Here is a 24,789-nt window from a genome sequence, read left to right as displayed (position 1 = left end):
CGTTCGTATTATTTGCAAATATTGTAATAACTAGTTACTCCAAGTTGAATCTAAGAGAAGATAAAATTGGCTACGTGTCTTATCTCGGTGGGCGGGAATCTGCGGCTTACAATAGAATCCTTCAAAACTTACTCAGATGCCAAGTTTTAACAAGACGGCCAGAGCCGTGTCAATAAGTTACATTTTTGTGCAAATGTTGATAAGTTTGCTGACAGAAATTGATTGTAAATGAAAAGTATAGAAAGGATGTATTTTAGTGCTTTATAATTATCTTTTCTATCTATCTACTCGTATACTATTATAATAAAGCGTAAACACACACTTCTTTGTTGCCTAAGATGTCAGCAAATACAGCATATTTTTGAATAATTATTTTTTTAGTAAAAAGCCCTACACTTAACGTTACGCTTTAGGCTATATATTTTCACGCCATTAAACTTAGGGGTAAATATTTTGGATAAAAACCATAATGTGGGAAAGAGACCATAAGTTGCTGCCAACATCAAGAAAGCAAGATTGCCAAGTTTTGTCATGTCATGTCATTTTAACATTTGCTATTGATAATTCGACAATTATAAACAATATGTTTTTATAATTCCATGCGGATTAAACAGCATAGGAACAGCTAGTTTAACATAAAATAAATAATTTTCCCTTGGTCAATGCCTATCACAGTATGCTCTTATATTCCAAAATGCATAGTCAAGTCCATAATAAGGCGTCAATGGAATAAAATTGTGTTACCAAAATGCTAAGCTTAAATCTTATATATATTTAGATAGGCAGTAGAGCGGTGTTAATTTCGGTGGGTCGTAGAGCCGAATAGACGTTAGAAAGAGGGAAGATTTGTATTTTTAATGTAATAGATAAACTCAAAATCTACGTGGATGGTTTGAAAAACTCTTTAGTGTTAGAAAAGCTACATCATCACTGCATAACATAGACCATTTTATAACTGTTTTTTTTAAATTCCACACTGATGTCGTGAGCAAAAGCTACTGTTAAATAACCTTTAAATAAATCGATAGCTTTTTAAATTTGGAAATGTCACCAGATTTTTCTGAAATGATTTAACTTGATTTAAATAATCCGATTATATTCAAATCAGCCTAATGTTGCGCATAATTTTATACTATTACAACAGATTGCTGAAGAACAGAGTTTACAAAACGGTTATTTTTATATTTAAATTATCTTGTCTTTTCCAGGGATTAACTAAAAAGCTTTTAGTTAAAGTTAAAATTATCTTTCGTAGTTAAAATGTATTGTGGAATTTTATACTTAAAATCTAATAAATACATAACCTGTAAATCTTTTAACAAGGCGGAAGTTCAGGATTAAACTACAACAGTTATTTTCACTTATAACAAGACACACAAAACTGAACGCGAAAGTAAAAAAGTAACTTTCTCAAAGTTATAACAAAGCAATCAAACTTTCAGGACAATTCGTCCTACACTTTACTTATTTCACGTCACTCATAATTTCAGCAGGGACTTGTTTTCAGTAATGTTTTATGCTTTATTTGCTTTTAATTTCTCGCGTTTTGCTAAATGCTTGGCCATTTATTAAAAATTGCATCTAAAATGTTGAATTTCAAAATTTAATTTTCAACAAAATATTTAGTTACTTCATTGTTAGTCGAAAGTTCTTTCTTCGGTTACCATATGGTAATATAGAGAAATTACCGAGAGTAAGAAAAGATTTCACTGACACTGCATTAAATATAAAATAAAACTCAAAATAATAATACTACGATACGGATTTGAGATACAAGCAGTTTACCCCGAATGTATACGAGTATTTAACTTGGAAGCACTTCAGTACTTAAAACCACTTAACTTATTTGACACTTAAGTCGTCAAACATGAACTCAAATATGTTAATTTATTTAACAAACACTTGATTCATGGCCTTTACGACATATTGACAAACACTTGAAATTCATCAATAGTTTTATTAACTAAATATAGAGATTTTCATTCCCTCAAACTTAAAAGAAAAAGATCGGTAAAGCAAAAATTTAACGACTCATAAATTTGACATAATTCGAAGATAAGAGATTTCATTAAAATAAAACTTCTTCAGAGCTGAAATAAATGACGAAATCAAATGTCTTGTGATATTCGAATCTAAAAATTATAACATAACCTTTTAAAATAAGCGCACAAAGTAACAAGAGATATCTTTATCTTAGACCGAGAATGTCTTAGTAATCCGATTTAAGGAGCGCAACACTAACAAGTGAAAGCTTGTTAACTGGAAAATGCCGAAAACTTAACACAAACAATTGCTACTTATCTGTAACTTAAACAACATAAATTATAGAATTAGGACATGTCCCACCAAATTGTAAATTGTTTGATAACAATCGAATGTGTAAATATCGGATTTTGTTCACTTATCTTACAGTGACGTCATTTTCAAGCTATCTGAGCCTCTATCAGCCAGTGGTGGGAAAGGTCTTTAAAATTGTATACAAAGAGTTGATTTAATTCTGATTAAATTATGTTTAAAATACAAGTATTTAATTGTAGTTAACGAGATTGTTTAACTTATTCTGAATTCATATTCCTCCAAGAATTTAATTTAATTGTCAATGTACAAAAGCATTGTTATATCTGTTTATTCCCCTATTATAAAATAGATAAAGTATAATTGTGTATTAGTGTTCCGATAGCCAAAGCTATCTGTCACACACTACATTCTAGAATATTTAAAAATGTAACTATTAAATAAATCGTTTCAAACCTCGCAAGACACATTTCAAGCCTCCATATATGTTCTGTTCTGCTCCATCGAGTGTTATGACATAGAAAAAACGAGAACGCGCCCACTTTTTTTATAAAAATGGCTGTCGACGGTAAAAATATGCTTATTTTTAATTTTAGCCACAGAATAGAAAAAACATGAAATGTGAGAGAATTGTTAAGGGACCTTCATAGTTCTCGATATCTTTTCTAATATTTAAATAATAAATATTTTGTAATGAAAAAGTCGAAATGGTTTTTAACTAACAATGATTGAGTATGTATATTCTTTAACAGTGTAGTTGATTAGAATTACTGTTTTACCATTTTTTTTTTATATTTCGTTATTATTTATTATATTTTTAATATGTTAACTATATTTATTATATTTTTTATATTTCATTATGAAATTACATTTTACGAAATATTCAATTTACTACTGACCGATATATCGTCGAGAATGAATGGAGAGCAAATTGGATATTTAGTACTATCATTTCCTATAATCTTGGGTACTTTAACAAAATTGGTTAAAGGTCGGGTGTCGATTCGACCGTATATGTCAACATGTATAAAGGGTGCTACGATTGCCTAAAGACATTATTACCCACGATAAGATGGCTCTTCCATCTATCAATGAAAGCTCTTCAAAGGATTTGAGTAAATTTAATTTGGTGACCAAAGATAATATCTGCCCTTAAAATTCAATATGACAAAGGTTATAATTGTTTGCTTTCACATTTTGTAGAACGATGGGCCATCAAAACGTTACACGCTTTGAAACGTGCATATAGTTTTAATACAGTTGGAAGTTACGTATATATCAGAAAGGGAACTGTACAGTTCAATTGGCGCTTAAAATATAGCTTAAATTTTTTTGCAATTAAAATTATGCAGCTAAATATGAAGGTTTTTAGTGGACTTTACAAATGTTACACGTTTTTTTTAATTTATTTACTTAACTACACTCACAGTGGCCATTGTTTTTAAGGATTTTTTGAATACATGAATATAAATCTAATTGTATCTTCCTCAAATAATTGTGATGTATATAAAAGTATATCATTATAATGGATTACTTCAAAACATGTACTTTACAAAGTAACTCAATTTTTCAGTATCACGTTCTTAAAGTTTCGTGTTACCGACAAATTACTCAGAGAAAGAAACGATAAATCGTCACATCCGACACCTATCATTTACTGAGATAACGATTTAAAAAAAACATAACAGGGATTGTGCTATCGACCCCCAGTGTCCTTATTATTTAGAGGTTACTTAAATATCGAGAACAAATTCATAAGGTCAGAAATCGATTGTATTTAACAAAACTGAACCTTTAAAAAATGTGCTTTAATATAAGCTACATGATCTTCTTTATATGACAACTTCTGAAACTATAGAACGACCACCTGAATTCGCCGAAATAGCGAAGCAATCTCTACCCATAGACATTTACATTTACAATCATTTTAGACGACAAAGAAAATCATTCTCCTTCATAAGCGTCTCCTTTGCCGTTAATTCCACTTTCCCATCCCATAATTTCTATAAGAAAAAGATAGGAAAGGGTTTGTAGTTATCTAAAATTAGGACTCCGACACGCACACTGATCAGAGGAAACGAGGAATAGCTTCCCCTTGACCCCTGTCTACTGTGTGGTCTTATTGCATACGTTCGAAGATGGTAAAACGGGCTTTTCCACTGTTGAAACGTATAAAATATCTAGCTTTCGCCGCGACTCCGTCCGCACGGAATTAAAACAAAACAAAAGCGAGCCTATGTGTTTTTCCAGACCATCATCTACATCTATGTTAAATTTCATCGAAATCCGTTCAGGCATTTAGTCAAAAAACTCTAACAAACATCTATCTATCAATCTAAACTTTCGTATTTATAATATTAGTATAATTTGGAATTTTACTTAGAAATACATTTTTTTGCTCGTAGCATGTTCTGCTGACCGTATCAAATTAATAGTGTCCTCGATACACATTAAATCCCGATGGAAATCTTAAAGGCATTGGATTATTTTATATCATTGATTTTTATTAAACTATGTTCGCAATTCGTATTGGCAATTTGTAATTTTATAAGTAAATCTAGCTTTACTCGTGCGGCTTCATCAGCATGAAATTATAAAAACTTTATTTTATTGTTTATATTTGTTATATATCAAAATTACCGTTACCATAATAACCTTGCTTCGTCAATGTTGTTGTCAATGTGTGAAACCATAAACTCCATATGGTCCTTTTTCCACATGAAAGTTGTTTTCCAATTTATTTATCCCCTAAGTTTAATAGCCTCAAGTGTGTCGTAAGTGTAGGATTTTTTAAAAAAGAAAAAGTTATTCAAAAATATGCCGTGATTGCGGACATCCTACGTCACAAAGTAGTTCGTGTTTACGCTTTATTATATTACTACTAGCTGTTCCCGTGCAGCTTCATCCGCATGAATTTATGAAAATTTTACTTTATTGTTTACATTTGACAAATTATCAATAGCAAATGTCAAAATGACTCGACATTACAAACCTTGACAGTCTTGCTTTCTTAATGTTGGCAGCAACTTATGGTCTCTTTCCCACATTGGGGTTTTAATCCAATATTTACCCCCTAAGTTTAAAGGAGTGAAAATATGTAGCCTAAAGCGTGTCGTAAGTGAAGGGCTTTTTATTAAAGAAAGAGTTATTCAAAAATATGCTGTGATTGCTGACATCCTACGCCACAAAGTAGCGTGTGTTTACGCTTTATTATATTAGTATAGAAGAAATAGATTGTGATATAATCATAAAATAATTATTTGTTCTTTAAACGTATGTGACGAGTTACCGTAAAATTCTATGTGAGTGATTTTAAATAGTTTTAAAAATTAAAACAATTACCGAGATAACCATATAACTTTAACTTTAAAACAATGGATTGTATGAAAGTAAACAAATAGGTTTTTAATGACATGATAATACTCGTGTTTTGCTTCTAACAAATGAACAGAGAAATCTAGGTTAATGATACTTACAATAGAAATTATTGGAATACAAGTGTAGACGATATACTGCTTATAGCTAGAGCTATAAGGTCAACACAGCATTTACAAGCTAAAAAAAACTACCATTAATTGTATATTTTCTCAGTAAAATAATCAAAGTAAATCAGACTACATTTGCTACACAAATTTCCGTTACGTTTAGCGTCGTATAAGAACTCATCAATCATTGACTTCAAAAATCCTCGCACTGCTGTGAGGAAATCTCTGAACATCTGTCTTCAGGTTTATTACCTTAACTTAGTAAACATTATTTGGTATTAAAATTTACAAATCAACGTACGTACATAATTTAGACACACGCCCATCTTAAATGATTTATAACACGGCTAAAACTCACGTGGGAACTTTCGGTGTAGGCACCGACCAGTTTCAAACTCGTAGGGGATCCTTCTTCAAGGTGAGTGGTTGCTGACTTTATCACCGTCGCGACGCGATAGCGAATAACGCTGGCAACCACTCATTATGAAGAAGGACCCCCTACGGGTTGGAAACTGGTTCCCGCGGGAGTTTTAGCCGTGTTACAAATCATATATTAAATGTCTCATGAAAGTTTGAATAAGTCAACACGTCTTAATTGTTTTTAATACGTATTTACAGCATAAATTATGTTTTAGGTCCTTAATACCTAAGACAACTTTAAATTACAATAAAGGACCTTTAACATTTAAGATTTTAAACATCACATTCGGTTGGAAATTAAACTTAGAAGAAATTAAAATATTTGTGAGACAAACATTTCCATACCGATGCTCACAAGACAAATCAATATCCAATCCCCTTGTTAAATATAGCTATGAAACAACGCAAATAAAAATATCTCGCATTGTCCTGTAAATGACACAGTTAAATGGAAATTAATGAGATGACAAGACTCAGTGTTCCAAACGAAGGAACACATTTAACAAACGCATGTAATCTGGATGTTCAACCAATATTATATCCATAAATTTATGTTATTTTAACAACTTAACTTATTTTAATAATTTAACAGTGGTAGAGTGGTATTAACATCTTCGCACGAATGGGTCGGCTCGCATGGTGAAATACCAAGACCACCCTTAGGACAGGCGTGGGAGAAATTCCGCGTTTCGTCTGATGAGTGTGGTGCAGGAGGCCCAACTTTGGTCCCCTTTCCTTCCCACTCATTTTCCTGTGAGAAAGGATGAGAAGAGAAAGTGGATTTGACGGGAGAGGTGACGCTTAGGAAGGGGAAATATCCTCTTTATGTACGTCTCCTCCTCCGTCAATTAAGGGTGGGCAACGCATCTGCAATTGTGCAGCGGTCGCTCCGCCATTTTGGCGGATTCAGGTGGTCGCTTGCTCGTTTGCCACCTTATGTTATAAAAAAAAATGCTAACGAGCCAATTCTTATATATTGTTCGATAAATGACATTAACTGTTAAAGATATAACTAATATAATGTAAGAAGTTATAAGTAATTAGCAGAGAAATCGAACGTGACTAGAAGAATATATGCTCCTTAATATCCTTAATATAAAGTAACAAGATAAAGAATTAAATATAATTAGTAACTGTACAGTATGATCCAAACTTAATGGTGGCTCGGAATATAGTAGAAGACGCACACTACAGAGCGTTATTTCTTCTTCCAGCATTGAGTAGCGAGCGCTCGGACTTACGAACCTTGATAAAGTTTGAATGTTATAATACATTCTTTAGGCGGATCATTAATTTCGATGGCGAACTTCCTAACAAGGTTAACTGCTACACAAAGTGATCCACATTAGTCACGTACGCAACATTGTACTGAATTAACTTCGTTACTTAAAGTACGGCTTTGTTGATAACAATGCGTTTAACTCCTAACTGAGCAGCTAACAACTTATAATTTAGCGATAGCATGAATTAAACCAATCATTATTAAACCTGGAAATATAAAGAACAAAGTAATCTATCGTTTTAATATTGAAACCATACTAATAACCATATGTTTTCAAGCATTAAAGCTTTAATTTATTCTATAATAATGAGTATTAAGTAATATTAATTCTAACTTAACGAGTAGCAATACTGAACGTGTGAAAGCCTTATGTGGAAATTCAATTATCTACTGCGAACTTAACTTAGACTTAACTTAGAATATAGTAAAACCATAAACAACTAGTTTATGCCTCTAAGCTCACACCCGCAGAGCATTAACAACCTAAGTCTATCAGGGGCTGAATAATGCCCGCAATATATCATCACATCTAATCCCATTTAAGGACCGTTTCCACTGCACCACACCTGAGTTACGGGATTATTGAGTTGAAATTTATACTAAAATTATTACTGACTGATACGTGATTTTAATAAATTTGTATTTTATACTCTTTAAAAACATTACATTTGGTAAAACCGCATACATTTTTTTTAAATGTGCTCAACCGGACTCGGGGAAATTTCATAACATTTGTTTAATACGGAGAGCGGGACCACAAAAGAAACACTTGATTATACTTTGCACTACTAAATTTGAACATTCACATACAGATCAATTCAGTGACATTTCAGAACAAAATGCCACCGACATATAAAAAACTAATAACTCCATCTATTGATTTGCAGCTTAAACAACACTATCTATACTAATATAATAAAGCGTAAACACACACTTCTTTGTTGCCTAAGATGTCAGCAATCACAGCATATTTTCGAATAACTCTTTTTTTAATTAAAAAGCCCTACACTTACGTCGCGCATTAGGCTATATATTGTCATGCCGTTAAACTTAGGGGTAAATATTTTGGGTAAAAACCCTAATGTGGGAAAAAGACCATAAGTTGTTGCCAACATCAAGGAAGCAAGGTTGCCATGGTTTGACATCATGTCATGTCATTTTGACATTTGCAATTAATAATTTGACAAATGTGAAAAATAAAATGAAAATTTTATAATTTTATGCGGATGAAGTCGCATAGGAACAGCAAGTAAAAAGATAAAACACAATTTTACCATCAATTTGCATTTAAATACTCTTTAAAATAATATGTAAATTTTTTTACTCCCAAATGTTCTTATTTTAAATATTTAAAAATACGTTTTCCACCTTCTTCAAAATTCTTAAAAGCCCAATATTGAATTTGAGCTAGCGTGCAAAATATGCAAACGACCATAAAATTAAATATCTTCCCGTCATATGAACTTCCTAACGCTTATCATCTACTTGAAGGTATACTTTTGTGAAGCCTTGATTCCGTTTATTGCATTATCGAACAAACCGTTTTAAAATCGTCAAAATTGTTTGGAATTGAAAATACCCTATTTGAAAATTCTTTTGTTTATCTTTAAATAAAAAAAATGTTCGTTTATTTTAGACTCTGTTTTAACGTCTTACCAGTATATATTTCCACTATTTAAGTAGTTGTCTTCACAGATCCCTTCATCCCTTTCTTTCTCTTAAAAAACAACAGAGATACAACATGTTTTAATAGCTTCGTAGTCCCTAGCACCCTAAGTTCGTCACTTCAGCAACTTTTAATGCGTTATTTGAGTTAAATTCGTTTACCTCTCATTAAGAATACAGACTGTGTGCGAACCATCAGCTGCAAGTGAAACTTCCAAGTGTTTAATTTAATATTATTTAAAGTTTAAGGAGAATTTAAACTTGTTAGCGACGCAATATGTTCACTTTGCAAACACACAAACTTTGCATACGATTATTTGAACACATATACTTAGATATTATTTTAACATGCGATTAAATTTTATTAGCGTTCGTATACAAAAGTAGAATGTAAAAACCATGCAAATTTTGAATAGCATGAAAGAGAATTAAAAAAAAAAAAACAGCTATTGATGCTTATCAAGAGTCGGTGGCTCAGGGATTTAGTCGATTTGTAATCTATAGGTCCTGAGTTCGATTTCGGCCAATGTGGTTATCGATTCTCAAATTTCATATGTATATAATTTATCCAGCGTTCTTACGGTGAACTGCACTCCAAGGCCTAATAAAACGATCTATATTTTATTTAATTTATAAAATACATTGAACATTATTTTCTCAGCATTATGTTTTGTGGTTAAATAAATACGCTTTATAATGAGGTCTTTAAAAACAATATAACTGCAAAAAGTTAAGACTCGTGGCCTTTCAAAGCCGATTTTGTTTCAAAGCCGACAAAGTGTCGGCGACAAAATCGAATCTCAAGCATCGGATTGGTCGGTTTGTAGTATCCGAACAAATGGTGGCGCACTTAAACCTCTTAAAGCGCTATTAAAAAGTAAATGCGCTTGCTTTTCGGTGTAAATTTTACTTGAGCTTTTTTAAAAAGTTTTTCTTATGACCTGTTTGTGTAGAACTTAAGTTAAAGAAAATACTTTTTAATCGTTACTTTTGTGTGGTTTGTTTTTTATGGCCCATATACTATACTAATATACATATACGTATACTAAGGTTGTAATCAGCGAAAGATTTGTTTACAAATTATATACATACTAGCTTTTGCCCACGACTCCGCCGTAAGTAGCCAATGTGTTCTTCCAGACTATGTTCTACACCAATGCCAAATATCATCCAGATCCGTTCAGCAATTTAGGCTAAAAACTCTAAGAAACATATATCCATCCATTTAAACTTTCGCATTTATAGTAGTATGATTTCAATTGAGAAATATATAATATATCGTCGTTTGCGAAGCGACTGTCGCGACTTGCAGCCGGGTGGAAAATAAATAAAATTAAAATCAGACACGGTAATGGTAGACGGCCCAACTCACGCTCAGATGAACGGGAATCAATTTCTACATCAGTAACCTGCTTACTAGACGATCTCTGAATATAAATATGATAGCAACTATTTACAATATGTTCACAATTAGACAAAATATATATCTAACATTAATGTGAATCAAAGTTCTAATTGTCACTCAGAATAGTTTAATGAAACTAAAGAAGTCCCTTACGAATGTCGTTATGTGGACACTAAAATACTACTTAACTAACTATAGAACATATCCTATTTATTTACCGACTTAAGAATTCCGTTTTATAAAAAAATAACCTGTGAAATTCATTGAGGATAGTAGTCAATATAATCACTGATTCCCGTAAAATTGTACACTAACAATGTGCTAAATATGTCCCACCCCAGTTGTCCGTTAAGTTTATTGCATTAAAAACGGTTAAGCACAGTAAATACGCTGAATAAATGTTTGTTATTTTCAGACCTGTCATAACACGGCATATGAATCTGATACTATGCAAATTCTTCACAGTCCAGAACACGGGAAAAGAGTAATAAATTCATTCCTGACCTCAATGTGTCCAAATAAATTGGGGCAGAGAGGACTAATTATAACCGTAAATATTTAGGACTAAAAAAGTGTGTTTTCTAACTGCGTACTGATGCATATGAATGGTAAACTACGTTATAGTGAGCGGACGTCATTTTCCCTATCTTATCCTACTCTCGTAGGGTTGGCGCACCGACTTTCGTCCTCCACATAACTATCATCCGTCATCTCAGTCATCACTTCCTTCTAGATCATGTCACCTTTCACGCAATCCATCCATCTCTTTCTACGTCTATCTCTACCGGTGTACCTCCACACTCATAACTAACCTTCGTGTTACATGCAATTCATCCCTCCATACATGTAACATTGAAATACAAACTCTGCTGTCGGTACAGAAAGTGGGAAATCTGTAAAGCCCGCTACACACGCTCAGTTTTAACAAAACTGGTAACTGTTCAGTTTTCAGTTTTGCCTACACACGTAAGTTTCAAATGGACAGTTTCAGATAAAACTAAGCGTGTTTCGCTACACGATAAAATTAAACAAGCTGTCGATATTTTAATTGCAAAAATAAGATAACCATTTAATAAGTGAACTGCTTGTATTCTAGACATGGAAGACTTTCAAAACATAAGTCAAGAAAATAATATAAAACTAAGTCTCAAATATCACAGTTACAATATTAACTATTAACCGCAGTAAGTTACCCTAACGAGTGGTGCGACGGTTTTAATTAAATCCAACTAACATAAGTTAACACAGGTTGTTATGAAATATCATCTGTTACTCAAAATAACCTATGTAATATACATAAAAGTGTTATTGACAAATTAAACAATATAGTAAATAAATAACCTTTAAAACTTATCTCATATTAAATGCGATTGTTTTTCTTAAAACCATACTAAGACTGTTCCTTCATCAACATCTATTCTTTCTTACTTCCAACCTTCCTTTAAATCTCATCATCTATGACCCACGAAAAATCGGCACAGTATATACTGATACATCTCTGTCATGAAACTACCGACTTATTACAAAACAAATCGAGAACAAACTCGTAATCGTACCCTCAATTATCTGTTTACCAATCTGTCATAAAGTAAATCCAAGCTATTCACGCCTTAAAGTAATGAAATACTCTAGTGCGAAACTTATACGTTATATTTGTACCGTACTAACACTCATTCCCTTTGTAGTGCTATAGAGTTTCTCGCGTAACGACCCGAGGGAAAAATCACGTTTGTACTAAAAGTAAAAGAAACATTCGTACAAGTGTTGAAGACATTCAAAAGGAACGTTTCGAATACAATTTATTGTACTGAATACACGTGCATTAAATCTATAAATAACGCACATATTTTTGAATTAAGATAAGCCGCGCATTGGTTTTGTTAAGAAATAAAAGAAACCTAGCCGTGATAGACTGCGACATATTGTTGGCTCTTTTTTGACCGACTTTCCAAAAGAAGGAGGTACTCAATTCGCCTATGTTTTTTCTGTTATTGAGAACATATTTAGAAATATTATTTATTGAGTGGGATGACGATATCTATATTTCTAGAATAATATAATAAGGAGGAAAGTTTTGTATTTTTGTATGAATTGAAATAACTCAAAAACTACTGGGCCGATTTTAAAAATTCTTTCACCATTAGAGAGGTAATTTATCTGTGAGTAACATGGGCATTGTTTTTTTTATTATTTTTCAATTCCGCGCAGATAAAGTCGAGCAATAGTGTAAGTGTATTAACAAATCCCTGGCGCTGATAATTACATGCATTAAGAGATTAGGTATCTCTTGTTTTAACATCGCTTAAAAATAGAATATCATCAATTTGCGAACTGTTCTAAATGCTGTGTGCATAGGCTATTTTTCTTGTGGGTGGTGACAGTAGTCGTTAATAATGAACCCTACAGAGGTCATTAATCACGTGCACTACAGTACAATTGTAACGTCAACATTCAAGCACGACAAACTAAACGATAAACGTAGTTACAGAATGGTATTGTTACTTTGATAACATATTTTGATTTTTTACTGTACTGGTTTTCGCTCGTAAGCCCGTCCTTGTGGAATTTTATAAAACATAAGTGAGTAGCTTTTAGGTAGGTATACGCCAAATTGCATCAAGTTTACATTTTTCAAACTATCAATTATATAGCGTGACAATATATAGCCTAAAGCGTGTCGTAAGTGTAGGGATATCTATTAAAGAAAAAAATATTCAAAAATATCATGTAATTGTTGACATGAAGTAGTGCGTATTTACACTTTATTATATTAGTGTAGAAGTATAGATTGTATGTAAAATTAATTTAACATATACGAATAGCTAATAAATAAAGTGATTAAATAACTTTCCCGAATCCACATATTTCCATTGTGAAACTAAGCGAAAGTGATACAAAGTGAACAAAGCCGCTTGAAAGTTACGAACGGCGGGACTGTTCAATAATTTGAACACAGATTAAAATTTCCTTCACTCTCTGCACAAGTTTTAAGAGGCCTGTGGAAAATTAATACTAGACTATGGAAAACTACTAATGTTTACACTTCTTTGGTCTTTACATTAGAATTTTAATCAGATTTATATTAGGAAACGATTTTTTAGTGGCACAGCAAATAAAATGTTTACAACAATGGATTCATTTTCATAATGATTCGAAAGTGATTTCTTATTACGTCTTACAAATTAATGTATGCTTGGATTAGTAAAGACATAGAAAAAAATATAATAAACAACTTAAATTTTGAAATCTTACTAATATTATAAATGCGAAAGTTTAGATGGATGGATGGATGTTTATTAGCGTTTGTAGCCTGAACGGCTAAACGGATCTACATGAAATTTGGCACAGGTTAAGACCATAGTCTGGAAGAACACATAGGCTACTTTTTATCCCGGGAATAGTTACGGTTCCCGTAGGATTAATTAATTTAGTTTTTTAATGTTTACTCGATCATTCTGCAACGGTTCAACATATCTTATTGAAAATTGGCACAGCTATAAAACAAAGTCTGGAGTACACATGAGATAAGCTTCATCCCAGATAAATGTCCGGTTCCCGAGGGATACGTAGCTTTTTGTAATTTATATAATTCGTATGTTTTCTAATACCACGCGGACGAAGTCGCGGGCAACAGCTCGTTTTACAATATTACCATAACTAAATGCAACATTCATTTGTTTCAGATGAGCCGATCTATGCTTCCTATATTAATACTAACGACGGTGGCACTCTCCTCGAGCGATGTTCTTCCAATACTATTTAACAAAGACTACACACAGTCGTATAATATAGACAACCATGACGACGATACATTTAGTAATAGACATCCACATAGAGATACTAATGATATGTATTATAACAAAAGACCATCGCAAGATTACTTAGCTGTACCAATAAAAGAAATAAACGCTATTTACCCTGACAACAACAATCAAGACGTTAAAGATGTTAGTGACAATACAAATAAAGAACAAAACTACGATGACGAGGGTTTCCGGAAAGAACAGTGGCATAATTATCCAAGACAATTGGATCGACTTCACAACTACAAAGACGTAAGGACCGATGAAGTAAAGTCTGCAAATCCAGAATCTATAAATGATTTTGACGATTTAACAACTGACGAAATTATATTTGATACCGGAGATGGCAATCGTAATATTTATGACACTATTGTAGCTGCTAATAACCCCTTTTTAATCTTGAAAGTACAACTAAGTTACTTACGAGATAATAAAGATGCAAGTGAATATCCCAATTTTCTATCAAATTTTGAAGACAATGAAGAGAGAAAAGACAATGATTATACTAAAGCTGTTTCTTCAGTTATCGAACCTGTGGCTAACGTAGTGAAAGTTAAAAGGGAAAAGCCTATCAGAAATCATGATAATGAAGTGTCCGAGGAAGAATTTGAAACTGAAAATGGTAAGTCAATTCATTAAAATTCACACGTCTAGTTCTTTTACTCTAAAATAAAGTAGACGAAATCAAACAACTCGACAGTTAACTAAATACTAAACAAAAGATATCTTATGAATTATCCCCTTTGAAACGACATCAAAAAAGAGAAAGTCATTCGTCTGCATGTTTTAAAACGTCTTGAAGTCTATTTGATCATTAAAATGTACAAACGCATGTTGCATTTCAGTGTTATATTTAACACTAAACAGGATATATAATATCCATTAATAAAGCTATCATGTAATAATATTGCGTGATGACGACAGTAATAGTGTCCCTAATGGAATAGGCAGTAAATACATCAAATGGAATTTATCGTCCGATGTTACTTATATGATTCGAACTAAAATTATATTAAACGTCGTCTCTGAATTGAATATTTCCAATACAAGAAATTGCAAACAAATTGACAATCGTATTATAATAACACATTTTATGAAATCTAAATAATGTACATTCAAAACTATTGAATTATGATAACGTCGTTTCTGAAACACCACTTAATTCTAATTCTATTAATTTTTATATAACAAGTGTACACTTCAGGCCTCAGTCAATTTATTTCTCATACTGACTGATTAATAATCTTAGGATATCTATAAGAAAGAAGTGAATTCTTTAAAGTGAGTATGGAATAGTGCAGGATGATAATGACTAAATATTAACACTAAGGGACTAATTAAGTGGATGATCAGTGATTCTAAGTGGGACAACAAATATTATAACAACGTTTCAAATTTCTCAGGTAACACGGATAGACGGACAGTTAAAAAGAGAATATTCTCTCTGTGGAGTCGACTACAAAGTCTATCTCACAGGGGACACGAACTTCACCACAGGCGACATCTGCACGCGTTCTACGGATCACCGGATACTAACAGAAACGGTATCGTAACCGCACAAACAAGGGCCACATTCATACGACCACCGGGCTCGCCATTACGATGGGGCTAATGACAAAAATTTAAACTTAAAAATAAACACTCGACACAAAGAAATCAAGAAGTAAAGAGAACGGCTGGACAAAGTCTTAAAGATATCTTAATAAATTACAGTTTAGAAATACCTCAACACGAAACTAAAATGGTACAGTACAAGGTTCTTGAATTGGCACATCAGGCAGTACAAAATCTTGTACCCCACGTGCCATATCAAATACCGATTTCTTTTTGTGTCGGGTGTTAAAAAGGAACAATAATTCTAACGTTACTCGCTATCCAAATAAATTTAGTAAAACAGTACAATAATTATGACCAATTTCAAACACTCAATGTAGATCCTATTAAGTCATATTTATTTTAGGCAATAATAAAACTAATAATGCTAAAATTAGGCGTAAATGTACTAGTAGAACCTTTGGATTTGGAAAGCGTTTTTATAGTAAACAGTTAAGTATTTATTGTTTGTATTGAATATTTTAACAGTATTTTTAGTATAATATGACATAAGTCTTAAATATGATTGATAATAATTTTTCTATGATAAAAGCAATAAACCCAAAGTTTAAAATAGGTATTTTAGTAACATAACCTTATATACTATTAGTAGATCGTAAATCGATAAGTTAGTTTACTGAATATAGGGCAAATAATCCAGATACATGTGACGAGTGACTACGACATAACCAAAATTAAAATATAATTTAAATTAATACAACGAAGACATCTAAAGATTAATGTTGTTTTTTTATTCAATAGATCATTATTATTTTATCCAAATTTAAATACTTAATTAATATTAAAAAAATTATATTAAATAACCCGCAATATTAATGCAAAAAATTTGCTTATTGGAATAAAATACTTAACGCTTTCCTAAATGCTGTATCTTTAATAGTGACTGTATTATTAGAAGTATTGCAGTAAATATATTTTAGAGTATTATGTCCTAATATGTTATGTAAATAAACAAAATGTATATCAGCATAATGGTGTATTTTTAATCCTTTCCATACCTTCTCTTTTTTGAAATACCATATATCTTGTTTTAAAAAAGCGCCATCTGTTATTGAGATTGTGCATTACAAGGAAATGTGACACGGTAAACAAACAAGTTTCTATTTCTTGTTTATCAAATGTCAAATACATATGACAGCTACAAAATCACTTACGCTAAATATATAATGTTATAAGTGTAATTAGTTTAAAAATTACATTATTGGAACTGCATTTCTTAAGCGACAATGGCGGTAAGTAATCTTAAATTAGTTGCGATATAGTAAACATTAAAAATCAAGTTATACAAATTAAGACAGATATAACTTTAATATTAACTTACATACAGTGTCTGTCATTTAAAAAGGTTAATGTAAGATAACGCATCAACTTGGCAGTTATTTTATTATCTATATAAAACAAAATGTATACGTCACATTATAACCTAACTTTTCGGTTTGTCATTTTTTTTCTTTGCATTTACACATTAATCTATTCGTATTTTAATTGCCAATTAGAATTTTTATATCGCTAATTAACAATAAGATAATAAACTTGACAACCAACCTATCCGTTTATGATTTGTGTATAACTAATTTATAATATACTAAATTATAACAAAACAATGTACCTACTACAATGAACAAAAAACTAAAACGAATTTAGACTAAAATCCATCCTCTAGTAGTACCCAGTACTCTTAATTATCTATTTAACTTTAATGTATAGAAATAATGTTAAAAACAATAATGTTTTACCCAAGAAGGTACAAACGTTAAGTCTCCAATAAGAACAATTGAAAACCGCAACTGGTCAACCGCTAACTTTGTTCGAAAGCATTTTCGTGTCGCTCAAAGGCGGTTTCTTCCCGATACCATAGACTTACCCTTTTCTAGATTCTATTATTATCTCATTTAAAAGAAAATTGTAATAAGCGAAACTCTGAAACGAAAAACGATGTACAGTGACTTGCTATTCCCCTTACAATGTAAGTAAAAGATGAAAAGAGGGATACATCTTAAGATTGGGGGGGCCGAATCCTTAGTCCATTGAAGATAGGCAACGCATCAGCAACCTTGTTACTTGGTGCAGATTTTAATAAGTCACTTCAGTTTCGGGACCGTGGTGACCGTCAAAGTTTGCGGATTTATTCTTAATGGTCGCTAACATCGCTAAAAAGGGGGAATGGAAACTCCATGCGGAGCACAACCATGTCCCCTTGAGCTTTAGTTTTTACACCTCTTGCAAACTTATATGCTAATATTATAAAGTGGAAAGGTTTGTACTTTTGTATGTATTGAAATAACTCAAAAACTACTGGACCGATTTCAAAAATTTCTTCACTGTTAAAAAGCTACGTTATCAGTGAGTAAGAAAGGCTATATTTAATTGAACGAGGGCGAAGTCGTGAGCAGCAGTTAGTGTCCTACAAAAAATATTACATATATATAAATATGCTAATTTAACAATCAGGCTGACCGAGCTGTATTTTACGCGTACTGGTTATCTTCGTGTTCTTGGCGTGTGCGCGCTGCACTCTATATCAAACGTGTACCATACGAAGAGAAATCGGTAGACATTGTACGAGAGCAGAGCCATCTCACGGACCAGTACAGAGCTATCAACCCGGCACAGAAGGTTCCCGCTCTTATTATTGGTAAGTACATTTCTGCAAAGTAACGGATTTTGCATTTTTTTAAATGCTGTTTGACAGAATGATTATCGGTTTCTAGAAATAATTGTCACTACTACATATGTAGAGTTGCCTTATCGAACAACTGTTTTGCGATTGTCGATTGTTTTGCAGCCCAAATGTTTAGTTGCACAACTAAAAATCGAGTAGTGTGGGCACCTTCATATAAGCTCATATGAATCAAAGCGCAACTAAACAGTTTTGCGATAGTTTAGTCAAAGTTGTGCGCGCGCTCTAAATGGGCTTTTCAGGTCGCAATTTTATAACTTACCCACTGTGTAGTGGTATTGCCTGTTTGTCTTTCGCCACAAGCGAATTAACTACACAGTTACATCATCTGTGAACACGACTTAACAGAGTAAACAGTTTGCGAAGCTGAAACTATCTAACAACAGACTTATTAATTGTTTTTATTAGATAGCAATTAAAACTTTGTTGGCCTTTTGTAATAGCAATTGGTCGTTTGTTTTTGATCTATTATTATTATTATAAAAGTTCACTTATGTATAATCGAGGCGAATGTTTATTCTAGTATTTTTTTCTTGTTATAAAAAATGTATATTTTTCATTACATTTTTTATGTTTACAACCTTATCACATTAATTTGTGACATCATATATTCATAAACAAGTTCTTTGTGCCTCCAAAAACATGTAAACACGCCCTCAGGGCAAGTAATTCCCTAAGCTCGATTATAGCACGATATTAAATCTTTCCAAGCAAAAACATCTGACGACAATATATAATTTAATGCAAAATGTATGAAAAAGAAATAATAAAGCTTTGATATTTTTTAAATTTACAACACTTTGAATAGATATACAGATTATTAAAACGCTAAATTTTTATGTTCACATCTCGATAAAAGGCTAAATGTATACTTAAAGATTCGCGGGCAAATATGTTCTGGAATTTTCGATCAACGTTATGTGTCCCATGATGCCTTTGCCATGAACTTTTACGAATTACGTACACTTCCTTGTAACGTGTGAGCTCTTAACTTCGGAAGCATATCGTCAAATGACACGGAGTGAAAGCACTCTACAAAATCCAATTTTTTCCCCTGCCACCGTCCCCCTTCACAGCGATAACTTGAATTGGGAAACCAATCCGATTTAAATTGATTGGAAATTCACAATCACGCCGTGAACTTTGATTTTCGCTTTGAATAACAATGTCGTCTCACCATTATTGAGTGGGCTATCATTTTGAAGTGTTTGCTGAGACGGTTTCAGATTCTTTGTTAATATCGCACGCAAAACCCCTCGTAAAATTCTATTACTCATTTAATTTAAGGCCGCACAATTATTTTTTTCTTAAACACTTGCTTAGAATCGTAATTAGTCACTACTGCCTGCTATAAAGCTCTAGTAATCTAAAAAATACACTAAATTCCAATCACCAACTTTTCATCCCCTTTTTTCATACATCAGTGAACATAATACCACGATATCATTTATTATTTAACATGTTTTGTAATTAGGGTGTAACAATAGGTCGTTTCTACGTGGTTCAGTATTGCTGACGTCATTGTTGTACTATCACAATGGCCCATAGTCATAGCGCCCACGGGACATAATGGGCTATAGTCACAAGGTCCAAGGGTCACAATGCATTGTCCATCAGTCGCACAAGCGGTACTCAACTCTCACTATTATCAACGTCATTAGCACTCCCAGTCCAAACATTTAAATTCAGTAAATAATACGCACTTTTACACATTTTTCACTGAATCACCTTCTTCAAAAAATAAGGGTTACTTGATGAGATTCTGACATTCTTTACATTATCTTGGTTTATTGTCGCACTGTTTAAATACATTTTGTCGTATTTATGCAACATCTTTTAATAATTAGTAACCCTTACCAAGATCAGCATATATGTCATAGAAGTATGTAGGTAACTCAATCATTATTATCCAGTTTCAAATTCAGTAAAATAGAACCTTAAATGTACCTAAATATTTTAACTGCAAAGCCATCTATCTTTTAGACAATCGAGTGTGATTTGAATGGTCGTCGCCAATACTAAATGGATCGGTCAATAACTCTAACGTTTAACGAACACGTCGCCACTTAATGAATCGTAGAAAAAGCCACACTAAATTGATCGCTATTTAGGTCACAGATTGTACAATGAATTGTAATAACATTACTCTGTTGAATGTGTCTGTGTCTTTGTTGTTTTATGTCAAGTCATTATGGTACACAAAAATATAACAATATCGGAACTGCAATTGTTATGGTATAAGAATACTATTTGTAACATATTATCGAAGTATATAAAAGTAAATTTTAATTGAATGATACTAGATGGAGCAACTATCGTGGAGTCGATGGCGATACTGCAATATCTAGAAGATACACGACCGGAACCAACATTGACACCCAAAACACCGCTACTAAAAGCCAGGATGACTGAAATATGCGAGGTTTGACAAAATAAAAAATACAGCTTTTGGTCTAATTTTTTGACGACTATTTTGCCTGTAAAATGTGTAAACCATTTAGTTACAGATAACAGCGCATTTATAGGCTGATTAGTTCTTCAGTGTCAAAACAACAGCATAAAACATTTTTTGTTTTTTGATAACCATACTTTTTGTATCTAATAACGGACTTTTATTCTTAGATTATAGTATCCGGGATCCAACCGTTACAAAATATAGGATTAAGAAGTCATTTTGACAGCAAGGAGAAGTTCCGAAGCTTCACGAAGTACTGGACGGAACGAGGTCTTATGACAGTCGAGGACCAACTGAAATCGACCGCCGGAAAGTTCTGCGTCAAAGACCAACTGACTTTGGCCGATCTGTGTCTTGTACCACAAGTCTATAATGCTGTGAACAAGTAAATATAAATACAGATTCATATTTTAAAATCATACTAATAAAGTTTAGATGGACGGATGTTTGTCAGAGTTTGTAGCCTAAACGACTGAACGGATTTCAATGAAATTTTATATAGATGTAGAGGTTAGTCTGGAAGAACACATAGGCTACTTACTTTTGATTGAATCATGGGCTAACTACACTTGTACTGCAGATCTGTTCTGCGTCCACAAAAATCAAGTCACAGATCCAATATTATTGAGATAAGATAATAACAGAGCTTTTCTACCAAAACAAAAGACAATCTATCATCTTTCAATACATGAACTGACAGAGTTCTATTATTGTCACGTTAGTAGTAGATTTTAGACATAAATGAAGACTAAGGGTCTCCCTTAAGTGTGAATAATATTTTGCAAGAAGGTATTCACTTGTCCTAACATTGCGCCGTGAGAATTCGATTATTCGACACCCTCATACAATCTCCGTGAACGCTGCGCGATGTATGTTATTAATGTAATAATGTACTCTATATCCTCAAGGGAAATTTATGAAGGAATTTTATCATTAAGACATATCAAGTTTTCAATTTAAGATATCAAATGCTTGATGTGACCAATATAAAACTTCTACAAAAATACATTGAATTATTTTCTATGCTCTCCTAAACGAGTAAATAAATTTTATATTATAAGTACATTTATTATTTTCTGTGACAATTTTTTACTATCTATATTTTTTCAGACAAGCTGTGGATTTGAACAAATACCCGATACTTCACAAGCTCTACGAAAGTCTGTTGGAGGAAGACATTTTTAAGAAAACACATCCAGATGTTGTGAAATCTGAAAAAAATATACGAATCTAAATCAAAATACATATTTATATTACTATTAAAGGTTTTTTATTTGTAGCATTCCTACCAATTTTACCAACTGACTATAGTGTTTTTTTTATAATATAAGGTGGCAAACGAGCAAGCGGCCACGTGAAACCACCGAAATGGAAAGCGACCACTGCCCATAAACATCCACAATTGCAGATGCGTTGCTTACCCTTCATTGACGGAGGAGGAGAAGCTCATAAAGAGGACATTTCCCCTTCCTCTGCGTCTCCTCCACCGTCAAATCCACTTTTCCTTCCCTCTTAAGGAAACGGTGGAAAGGGAAAAGGACTAAAATTACGCCTCCGGCGCCACACTCATAAGACGAAACGTGGAATTGCTTCCCCTTCACGCCAGTTTTCTGGGTGTTCGTGGTATTACACCGAGCGAGAGTCGAAAGGATACAATACAAAACAAATCGATGCAATACAAATAAGGGTTTACGTTTATTCGGCTGGCACAAACTAGATCGTTTTAGGTCCGTTAGTCGGCGTGTCAAGGTTGACCTAGTTTTAGGTAACTACGTGCTTAACATCCTAACGCTTTGTTACTGTAATTGATTCAGCCGGCACCATGCGATGGTAACTAATGATCCAAGTTCGCCACTTCCACGCAACTTGCGCCCGCCCTCTGATAACATTTAACAATTCCGTGCAATTAGCTTCACTAATGGAGTATCCATGAAGGAAGGTCAAAGTGTCTGTAGTGGTTTAGATTAATTTCTTACTACGGCATAACGATATCCGAACATACCCATATTTACAAGCGTACAGCAGAATGATAAATAATTTACCTCCCGATATTAAACATAATGTTAACTATAAAATATAAAAAAAAATCACTATGTTAATTTATAATCACCAATTAATTAAGCGCCAATAGCCTAATGGTTTGGGGTACGGACTACCGATCTTGCGGTCAAGGATTCGAATCCCGCCATTCGACTATTGTCGTGAACCATATCTAGATATGGTTGGGCTAGCCCAAGCCTAGAGCTTAGAGAGTCGGAATGATTAAAGGGAATATTAGTAAATTAACAAAAATCTACTGATTTAAAAAAAAATCATAACCCGTATGTGCATCCTGTATATGAAGGTATAAACTCACTAAATTACTGTAAAAATAAAAAAATCTGATCTTACCAACTGTTACATGTTAATTTTAAAGCGTAGTACCAAAAGTGGACAAACATAGCTTTTATTATAATCAATCTGTGTTTGTTCTGTGTCTGATAAATAAACAAAAAAATTATACCAAGTTTAGCTCTGTCGTCTATGATTGTAAATATTAAAGTGTGTAAATCTTTAGCTTAACAGGAATAACCTCGATTAGTGGTGACTTAAATATTGCATCGACTTAAGAAGAGACTAGAAGGTGCAAAGTGAGGAGTGGCAGCCGTTGCTGTATGGAGATCCCGGGCTCCTCATGATGTTGGTGGCCATCATGGAGTTTTAGTAGACGCAAGCTCGACTTGTCTTATAATTCTTCAGAGAGGACTATAGACCTTAAAAACTTAAATTAAAGTGTGAAAATGCCAATCGTATGCTATTGGCATTTTCACACGTTAATTTAAAAGACTTAAAAAAAGTTTTATTATATCAAGTGTATAGTTTTTATGATCAGAGCAGTAATTTCAATAAGCTTATGTTTTAATTTTAACAAACAATTCCACAATTCCAACATTTAATCATAAACGCGTAATAATTTATTTGGAACGGGAGCAATCTCGCCATGCCCGTAATGAAAACGAATGTGCGGATGACTTGTGTGATGCGTGGAATTAGATACGTCAAGCATTTAGAAATCTGCCGCTGCCAACCTTTTCATAAATGAAATCTAGTAACGATTAAATAATTATTTGAATAACACAGAAATCAATTTATAAATATTGATAAACAGCTTATGTTCTTTACATTTTTGATTTAGGTACAGACAAATTTTATTAAAATAGACTAGCTGTTCCCGTGCGGCTTTAACCGCATTATATTGTGAAAATTTTATTTTATTGTTTACATTTGTCAAATTATCAATAGCAAATGTCAAAATGACATGACATGACAAACCTTGGCAATCTTGCTTCCTTTATGTTGGCAGCAAACTTATGGTCTATTTCACACATTAGGGTTTTTATCCAAACTATTTACGACCTAAGTTTAATGGCGTGAAAATATATAGCCTAAAGCGTGACGTAAGTGTAGAGCTTGTTATTAAAAAATGAATTATTCAAAAATGTATGGTAATTGCTGCTATCTTAGGCAACAAAGAAGTGTGTGTTTGCGCTTTATTATAATAGTATAGAGTATAGAAGTAAAGATATAGATAAAAAGGTTACAAAATGGCATTTCTAAAAGTATTTAAAAAGTAAAGAACAGATATTGTCTTTAATATAGCAGAGAATTAACAGATAGGCAGTTTTATAAAATAAAATTAAAACAC

General features: G+C 32.7%; 2 protein-coding genes across 2 annotated transcripts in view; both read left to right on the top strand.

Annotated features, from left to right (window-relative positions):
* The window catches only part of LOC106107898, a 25,231-nt gene extending 8,857 nt beyond the window's left edge, over positions 1 to 16,374 (top strand). Inside the window, exons 2-3 of the mRNA XM_013288912.1 lie at positions 14,236 to 14,977; positions 15,759 to 16,374. Coding sequence (XP_013144366.1) covers positions 14,236 to 14,977; positions 15,759 to 15,967 — 951 coding nt within the window. The 3' untranslated portion in view covers positions 15,968 to 16,374. The remainder of the gene's footprint in view (positions 1 to 14,235; positions 14,978 to 15,758) is intronic.
* A 2,034-nt stretch (positions 16,375 to 18,408) lies between these two features.
* Positions 18,409 to 22,356, top strand: LOC106107805 (probable maleylacetoacetate isomerase 1; the record flags this gene model as incomplete). The annotated part of the gene is made up of 4 exons (XM_013288809.1): positions 18,409 to 18,604; positions 20,953 to 21,071; positions 21,272 to 21,489; positions 22,215 to 22,356. Coding segments are annotated over 4 exons (657 nt in total), but the record flags the coding sequence as incomplete, so codon positions are not given.
* Between the last annotated feature and the right edge of the window lie 2,433 nt (positions 22,357 to 24,789).

The sequence above is a fragment of the Papilio polytes genome, unplaced genomic scaffold (assembly GCF_000836215.1).
Source record: "Papilio polytes unplaced genomic scaffold, Ppol_1.0 DF821845.1, whole genome shotgun sequence".
Taxonomy (NCBI): Eukaryota; Metazoa; Arthropoda; class Insecta; order Lepidoptera; family Papilionidae; genus Papilio; species Papilio polytes.
Note: the sequence above shows the minus strand (reverse complement) of the source record. Positions and strands in the feature narration are given on the sequence as shown.